This window comes from Ailuropoda melanoleuca, chromosome X (genome assembly GCF_002007445.2).
Source record: "Ailuropoda melanoleuca isolate Jingjing chromosome X, ASM200744v2, whole genome shotgun sequence".
In the NCBI taxonomy this organism is placed as follows: Eukaryota; Metazoa; Chordata; class Mammalia; order Carnivora; family Ursidae; genus Ailuropoda; species Ailuropoda melanoleuca.
The window spans coordinates 46,950,759-46,959,943 of record NC_048238.1 but is presented as its reverse complement, the minus strand read 5'-3'; the positions used below and the strand labels follow the sequence as shown (position 1 = coordinate 46,959,943).

Sequence of the window (9,185 nt, the reverse complement as noted above, 5' to 3'; positions counted from 1 at the left end):
CATCTGAATGCCAAAGCCACTAATTCCCAGGCCGCAGCCAGAACACTCAACATCTCAAAACAGAATTCTTCTGCAGTTTTTCACCAGCAGGAAAGCATCCACTAATTAGGGATTCCTGGTTACTTTTGGGAGTGGGTAGGCATAAGGGCCCCGGGAAGGGTGTGAGTGAGTACATCTTTTATATCTCCAGTTGCCTCTTGGGGTATTTTTTCCCCATTTTTTCCACACGGGCCAGTCGAATATCCTTGTTCCCTTGAACACCTCAGAACCTTTGACATGATTATCTGTGACAAATTGATTTAAAATGTGACTGCAGGAAGAGAAACAGGCTTGTCTCGCTTGGCCTTCTGGGAGTTGTAGTCCCGCTCCTCCCTGGGCTGCCTGGCTGGTCCTGGAGCTGAGGACTACAGCTCCCAGGGCTGCTCTGAATCCCTACCGCACAGGCTCAGAGCCCCATGCCCGGAGGCGGTGGTTACGTTGTGTCTATTGTATCCCTGGTCCTGTGTGTTTGTACACTTCTCGGGAGGTGAAATTGAGAGTGAAAAGCATGGCAGATGAGCAAGAAATCATGTGCAAATTGGAAAGCATTAAAGAGATCAGGTAAGTGGAACATTGCAGTGCCCCTCAGACCCCTTGAGGCCCCCAAAATCCCCCGCTGCGGGAGAGAGCTGAGTTACCTATGGAAAGTATCTATTGTTAAGCTACTTGTGGAGAGGGGCCGGAAAGGAACACCTTTACGGAATTCAAGGATGGGAGGGAGGCTGGAAAGTGTCGGAACTGAGGCTAGCGGAGAGACTGACCAGGAGAGACTTCTTGCCAGATGTCAGAAAGAAAGCCAGATGGAGACACAAGGGAGTTGGGGAGGACGGGGGCGGGTGGGAGTGGGCGGTGGGTGGTGGTAGTGTTAGTTCCAAGACAGCTTTTTTCATCTTGGGGTGGGAGTTGGGGGACAGCATTCTTAGATCCATTATTTTTTTAGTGTTTGTTTGCTCCATGGTGTATGTGACTCCTTGTTCTTTCGGAGTCAAGATTTTTTCCAATCTCCTGATCAACTTCAGGACCTAGAGCTCAGGCTAGCCTTTTAGAGAGCAAAGTCCAGCGCACTGGGGCTGGTGGTCACTGCCAGGAACTGAGAGCTGGGGGTGCAAAAGTAGCCTGCAGGCTGGGACTGGTAGGAAGGCAAGACCTCCCGCGTGTGTGTTTTTTGCATTCATTCACCACCTTCTTCCTCTCCTACCCAGTTCTCTGTAAGGGGGATGGGATGGGGACGGGGGAGGCGGTGGCTGCGCCAGATGGTGGGAGCTCAGCTGCAGCTCTAAGGTACCAGAGGTCAAGGGCAGGCCAGCAAAGTGGAAGTTGCCTGCGACCCCTTCCTTCCAGGCACAAATTTGGCAGGAGATGATGTTGTCCTTGCTCAGAACACAGTATCGCCAGAGAAGTGGACTGTCTGGACTGGTGCCAGGCTTTTCCTTCACTTACTCTGCTTTGCCAGAACCAGTCCTCGCGGGCCCCAGCTTCCACCGTCATTCTGAGAGTGGCCTGGGTTGGACAGTCTCCCATTAGCGTTTTCATCGAACCTGGGGAAAAGGATGTGGATATCAAGTGTGTCTCTTTAAGAAATAAGACTTTGGATCAAGAGACTTAACCCTTGGAATGAATGTCTTTGGTGAGACTCACACATGTAGGTGGTGTAGGGAAGCACTTGAGCTTTTTTGTCCTTTGAAGGGATTGCATCTCTACTTCTGCAGGGGTGTAAAGAGAAGGGAACTGTGATTTATTAAGCACCTGGTGTGCCCAGTTCATTGACCCACTATTGCTTATTTCAGCAAGAGTCCTGAGAGCTTCCTACACCTCATTACACCTGGAAAATTGAAACTCAGAACACTTAGGTAACTTTCCCAGAACCAAACAGCTTGAAAATGCCAGATTTTGACAGGAACCCAGTCAATTTGTGTGCAGAGGCTCTGGTTTTCCCACTCTATTCCACAGAGGGTCTAGGAAAGGCTGCAGAGGGGGGTTATGTTGCAATATTTTTCTGCAAAATCATAAGGAGTGAGTTACTTTGGTGTGTCAAAAGGCCAGCTATCATAATAACAATGTAGCTAGTAAGAAGCTTAGGCCTGCAAGTGAAGGGACTAGATTTCTACTCTTACTGAACTTTAAAGAAGCCTCTGCCCAACCCCCAAAAGAAGGTACAGTTGGGAGAAGAGGAAGTAACCCTTCCTAGTGGAGACCACATGGGGAGACTATCCTCACCAGTATAAGCCAGGCATTCCTACTGCTAGCTGGGATGGCTACATCAGAGTCTTACAGAGAGGGCTGAACTCCCACCAGCAACCAGAAGTAACAAGGAGTCCCTTGCAAAACTGGGGGTCAACCAGAGACCTAGTGAAGAACCTGAACTTATACTCCTCACTTCCTGCACAAGGAACATGTCAGGTCTGCAAAACCAAAAGATTTAAAAGAGATCTATTGTCCAAATTAAATTTTTAGAAAAATCACTTGCCATACCAAGATTATCAGTTTCAATGACAAGAGAAAGTAAACCCTTGAGAATATTGAGATGACACAGATATAAGAACTATCTTACAAAGATTTTAAAGGCTATTGCAAAAATGATACACTAAATGATTTTAACATACTTAAAACAAATAATAAAATCAAATGTCTCAGCATATAAATAGAAAGTCTCAGCAAGGTTATATCAAACACAAGGGAGAACCAAATAGAAATTTGTGAACTGAAAAAAATACAATAACCAAAATACACACACACACACATACACACACACACACACACAAACTGAATAGATGGGCTCCACAGCAAGATGGAGAAGACAAAGGAAAAAAGTCAGACAACTTAAACATCGAAAAATAGACATCTCACAATCCAAACAAAGGAGAATTAGATTCTCCCCCAAAAAAACTAAGAAAAAAGAAAGAATTAAGCAGAGCCTCCAGGCCTGTGAAACTATAACAAAAGATCTAACATATATGTCAACAGACTCCCAGGAAGAGAAGAGAAAGATTCAGGGCTAGTAAAGTACTTAAAGAAATAGTGGCTAAAACTTCTCAAATTGAGCAAAGGATATGAACCCCCAGATTCAACAAGCAAAACAAACACCATCAGGATAAACATGAAGAAATTCACACCAAGACACATCATAATCAACCTTCTGAAAACAAAGGGTAAAGAAAAGATCTAGAAAGCAACCAAAGAGAAACAACAGTTTACCTAACCTTCAGGGGGAAAAATTTAGAAGACAACAGATTTCTCATCAGACAGCTTGCTTTAGACAATTTTACAGCAATGTACAAAGGTTACGTCACTTTGTTTAAGAATTTAAAGTGGGGAAAAGTACTATAAATACATATGTTCACACATGGCACAGGTAAACATGTAATGGGAGGGGTAAAGAAGGAGGGAGCAAAGGAAGGGGTAGAAGGAACTGGATAAAGGAGCTCACATTTGTCAATCACCAAATTTCAGAGCCCTTGGCTCATTTATATTTAATCTTTGTAGTGGAAATCTATGGTAGGAATTATTATTCCCATTTTACAGTAAGGATACTGAGGTTCAGAGAGGTGAAGTAACCTATCTATGGTCACACAGCTAGAAAGGAAGAGAGAATATATCCTCCTATTCACATGGCATATGCATTTCAATAAATGCTAATACTCTCATTAACTATTATTTACAGTTCTTCAACTGCTCTAGTCAGAAATCCCTAGAAGTTATGAGCAGAGCAGGCTATTTCTGTTAAAAAATAATAATGTCACTTCTGAGCTTAAGTAGCAGTGATGAGGGCAACATCACCGAAACGCCTGATTAAAACACACTGGAAGCTAGACAGACCCCCAGGCCCAGGTCCAGAAAGAAACACATTCATACTCTGTTAATGCGTATCAATGGCAGAATTTGAAATGGGATAGGCTGGTGATGGGTAATGAGGGCACGTATTGCATGGTGCACTGGGTGTTATACACAACTAATGAATCATCGAACTTTACATCAAAAACCGGGGATGTACTGTATGGTGACTAACATAATATAATAAAAAATATTTTAAAAAAGAGAAATGTTTCAAATTCTCCAACCACATACCACTCCCCACTCCTGACTCTGACCACATGTCCAGCCCTGTCTTTACTCCCAATCCCATCCACACTCCCAATACTGTGTTTCAAAACACAGCCCCCAAATCTCACACTGGTCTGTTTTGCCAACCCATTCATTAGGCTTTCAATTGGTGGTGAAGGAGCATGCAGATATGTAGAAAGGGGAGGAGGAGACAAGAACAAAAGATGGAAAGAAAAGGAGAAAAGAAGCTGAGGCGGAGAAAGCTAATACAGCCACCGCTAGATGAACCAAAGCCCTTCACCAGCTCCACAAGTGCATACTAGTATCTCCTTATCATGCACATTCCATTCATACACACACATTACATCCTCCCTTGCCCTGGTGCACACATATCTATACACAATAAGTTTTCCCCACTTAAGAAAGAAAAACATATTTTGGAAGTAAAAACAGGTGTACCTCATTTTATTGTGCTTTGCAGAGAGTTTTGTTTGTTTGTTTTCCTTTGTTTACAAATTAAAGGTTTGTGTCAACCCTGCATCAAGCAAGATTTTGGGTGACGTTTTTCCTGTAGCATTTGCTCACTTCATGTCTCTGTGTCATATTTTGGTAATTCTTGTAGTATTTCAAACTTTTTCGTTATTACTATTTTTGTTATGGTGATCAGTGATTAGTGATCTTTGATGTACTATTGTAATTGTTTCAGAATGTCCTGAACTGCACCCATATAAAATGGTGGACTTAATCAACCAATGCCTGTTTTGACTGTAATACTGCCCAACTGTTTTTCCAACACCTTGAGCCTCCCTATTCCATGAGACTCATCAATATTGAAATTAGGCAAATTAATAAGCCTACAATGATCTAAGTATTCAAGTGAGAGGAATGCATCTCTCACTTTAAATCAAAAGCTAGAAATTATTAAACTTACTGAGGAAGGCAAGTCAAACCTGAGATAGGCCAACAGCTAGGCTTCTTGTGCCAAACAGTTAACTAAGTTGTGAATGCAAAGGGAAAGTTCTTGAAGGAGCTGAAAGTACTGCTCCAGTGAATGATAAGAAACCAAAACAACCTTATTGCTGATATGGAAAAAGTTTTAGTGATCTGGATAGAAGATTAAAAAAGTCACAACATTCCCTTAAGCCAGTCTAATCCAGAGCAAGACACTAACATTTTTCAGTTCTGTGAAGGCTGAGAGAGGTGAGAAAGCTGCAGAAGTTTGCAGTTAGCAGAGGTTAGTTCATATGGTTTAAGGAAAGAAGCCTTCTCCATAACACAGAAATATAAGATGAAGCAGCAAGAACTGATGTAGAAGCTGCAGCAAGTTATCCAGAAATGTAGCTAAGATCATTAATGAAGGTGGCTACATGAAAAAAAAAAAGATTTTCAATGTAAATTAAATAGCCTTATATTGGAAGTAGAGGCCGTTGAGGACTTTTCATAGCTAGAGAGGAGTCAATGCCTAGTTTCAAAGTTTCAAAGAACAGGCTGACTCTCTTGTTAAGGGCCGATGCAGCTGGTGACTTTAAGTTGAAGCCAAGGCTCATTTGCCATTCTGAAGATCCTAGTTCCCTTAAGAATTATCCTATATCTATACTGCCTGTGGTCCGTAAATGGAACAACAAAGCCTTGATGAGAGCACATCTGTTTACAATATGGCTTACTGAATATTTTAAGCCTACTGTTGAGACCTACTATTGAGAAAAAATAATGATTCCTTTCAGAATATTGCTAATCATTGACAATGCACCTGGTCATCCAAAAGCTCTGATGGAAACAAACAACGAGATTAATATTGTTTCCATACTTGCTAACACAGCATCCATTATGTAGCCTATGGATCAAGGAGTAATTTCTCCTTTAAGAAATACATTTGCTAAGGGTGTAGCTGCCTTAGATGGTGATTTCTCTGATGGATCTGGGCAAAGTAAATCGAAAACCTTCTGGAAAAGGTTCATTCTAGATGTCATTAAGAACACTCATAGTTCATGGGAAGTAGTCAAAATATCAACATTGACAGGAGTGTGGAAGAAATTAATTGCACCCTCACAGATGACTTTGAGGGGTTCAAGACCTCAATGAAGGAAGTAACTGCAGATGTAGAAATAGCAGGAGAACTGAAATTAGAAGTAAGACCTAAAGATATGACTGGATTGCTGCTATCTCATGATAGAACTTAAATAGACAAGGAATGAAAGTGGTTTCTTGAGATGGAATCTACTTCTGGTGAAGATGCTGTGGAGATTGTTGAATTGACAACAAAAGATTTAGAATAGTACATAGATATTAGTTGTTAAAGCAGCAGCAACATTTGAGAGGATTGACTCCAATTTTGAACTTCTGTGGGCAAAATGGTATCAAACAACATAACATGCCACAGAGACATTGTTCATGAAAGGAACAGTCAATTGATATAGCAAACTTCATTGCTTACTTTAAGAAATTGCCGAAGCAGCCCCCACCTTTTGTCAACCATCACCCCGATCAGTCAGCAGACATCAAGATCAAGGGAAGACCCTCCATTAGCAAGAAGATTATGACTCATTAAAAGGTCACATGATAGTTAGCAGTTTTCTAGCAATAAAGTATTTTTTGTTAATGTATGTACATCTTTTTTAGACATAATTCTATTGCACACTTAATAGACTACAGTACAGTGTAAACACAGCTTTTTATGCACTGGGAAACAAAAATATATTGGCTCTCCTTATTGCAATATTCGCTGTATCTCAGTGATCTGGAACAGAATCCACACTATCTCAGAGACATGTTTGTTTTGTGATGTGAAGTAGATTCCCTTGAGTGTAAGTTTCTACTCTGAGTCTTCTCTTTATCTTTCTTTATACATTTTCCTGGGTGACCAGCTATACTCCCATGGCTTCAAATATTATCTTCAAATCCCCAATCTCTATTCCCCTAGCTTCCTTCCAAACTTCAGCCCAATATATCCCACACTGTAGTGGCTTTTTCCACCTGGTTATTCCACAGATGCTGCTTAAGTTGGCCAACTCTTACGACTTTGTCTCTCCCTACCCCAGTCCATGTTCTGGTTTAATGCCATTATTCTCTGAATATAACTGCTGAAACCTAAATGTCAGTGTTGCTTACACTTTCTTTTTTACAATTTATCTCTGACTTTTAGCAAGTCCTACTGTTTCTATGTTTGCCATATGGGTCAAATTTCTGCCCCACCCTCCACTTCCACAATGGCTGCCACATGTTATGCCTTCATCGTGACTGAACTGCATATTTGTAATTCTACCTATAGAATTACTTTCCTGTCTTCATTCTCCTTCCCTGTATTCAATGCCATCCACATTGCTATAAGAACTATCTTCCTAAAGCATTAGTGTTGTTATGTTCTCCCTCAAACACATTTATTAACTTCCCATTGCCTATAGCAATAGTTTTCAAAACACAGGTCATGAATGTTATGTTTCATGAGAAGATTAATCAGTTGCAGGTAGCAACTAAAAAATATTTTTAAAATATTTTTTATTTAAATGCAACTAGCCAACAACTACTATATGTACCTCATTAGTTTCAGATGTAGTGTTCAATAATTTATCAGTTGCATGTAACACCCACTGCTCATCACATCACATGACCTCCTTAATGCTCATCACCCAATTACCCCTTTTGGCAAGCCTCGGGTTCTCTCATGTTTTTTCTCCCTCTCTGATGACTTCCCATTCATTTTTCCCTCCCTTCCCCTACAGTCCTCTGTGCTGTTTCTTTTTTTTTTAAAGATTTTATTTATTTATGTGACAAAGAGAGAGACAGCCAGCGAGAGAGGGAACACAAGCAGGGGGAGTGGGAGAGGAAGAAGCAGGCTCATAGCAGAGGAGCCTGATGTGGGGCTCGATCCCACAATGCCAGGATCATGCCCTGAGCCGAAGGCAGATGCTTAACTGCTGTGCCACCCAGGGGCCTCCTCTGTGCTGTTTCTTATAATCCACATATGAGTGAAAGCATATGATGATTGTCTTTCTCTGACTGACCTATTTTGCTCAGCATACCATCTAGTTCCATCCACATCCATGTAAATGGTAAATATTCATCCTTTTTGATGGCTGAGTAATATTCTATTGTATATGTATACCACTTCTTTATCCATTCATCTGTCAGTGGACATCTCAGCTCTTTGCACAGATTGGCTATTGTGGACATTGCTGCCAAAAACATAGGGGAGCAGGTGCCCCATTGGGTCACTATATTTCTCTCTTTGGGGTAAGTACCTAGTAGTGCAATTACTGGGTCATAGGGTAGCACTATTTTTAACTTTATGAGGAACATCCATACTGTTTTCCAGAGTAGCTGTACCAGCTTGCATTCCCACAAACAGTGTAAGAGGTTTCCCCTTTCTCTGCATCCTTGCCAACATTTGTTCTTTCCTATCTTGTTAATTTTAGCCATTCTGACTTGTGTGAGGTGGTAACTCATTATGGGTTTGATATGTATTTTCCTGATGACAAGTGATCTTGAGAATTTTTCAGGTCTCTGTTGGCCATTTGTATGTCTTCTTTGGAGAACTGTCTGTTCATGTCTTTTGCCATTTCTTGGCCAGATTTTTTTTTTGTTTTTTGGGTGTTCAGTTTGATAAGTTCCTTATAGATCTTAGATACCAGCCCTTTATCAGATATGTCATTTGTATATTTCTTCTCCAATTCCATAGGTTGCCATTTAGTTTAGTTTCCTTTGCTGTGCAGAAGCCTTTTATCTTGATGAAGTTCCAATAGTTTAATTTGCTTTTATTTCCCTTGACTTTAGGGGCATACCTAGCAATAAGTTGCTGGGGCCAAGGTTGAAGAGGTTGCTGCCTGTGTTCTCCTCTAGGCTTTTGATGGATTCCTGTCTCAGATTTCCATCTTTCATCCATTTAGAGTTTATCTTTGTGTATGATGTAAGAAAATAGTCCACTTTCATTCTTCTTTTTTTTTGATATCAGCGTATTTATTTGTTTTTTTGTTTGTTTGTTTGTTTTTTGAATTTTTTTTATTATATTATGTTAATCACCATACAGTACATCCCTGGATTCTGATGTAAAGTATGATGCTTCATTAGTTGCGTATAACACCCAGTGCACCATGCAATACGTGCCCTCC

The 9,185-nt window shown here is 40.9% G+C and overlaps 1 protein-coding gene across 2 annotated transcripts in view; it reads left to right on the top strand.

Annotated features, from left to right (window-relative positions):
• Window positions 1-425: 425 nt before the first annotated feature.
• The window catches only part of ZC4H2 (zinc finger C4H2-type containing), a 58,679-nt gene continuing 49,919 nt past the window's right edge, over window positions 426-9,185 (top strand). For both annotated transcript variants that reach the window (XM_034649636.1, XM_034649635.1), the window contains exon 1: window positions 426-600. In XM_034649636.1, the coding sequence (XP_034505527.1) occupies window positions 548-600 (53 nt within the window). In that variant the 5' untranslated portion in view covers window positions 426-547. The remainder of the gene's footprint in view (window positions 601-9,185) is intronic.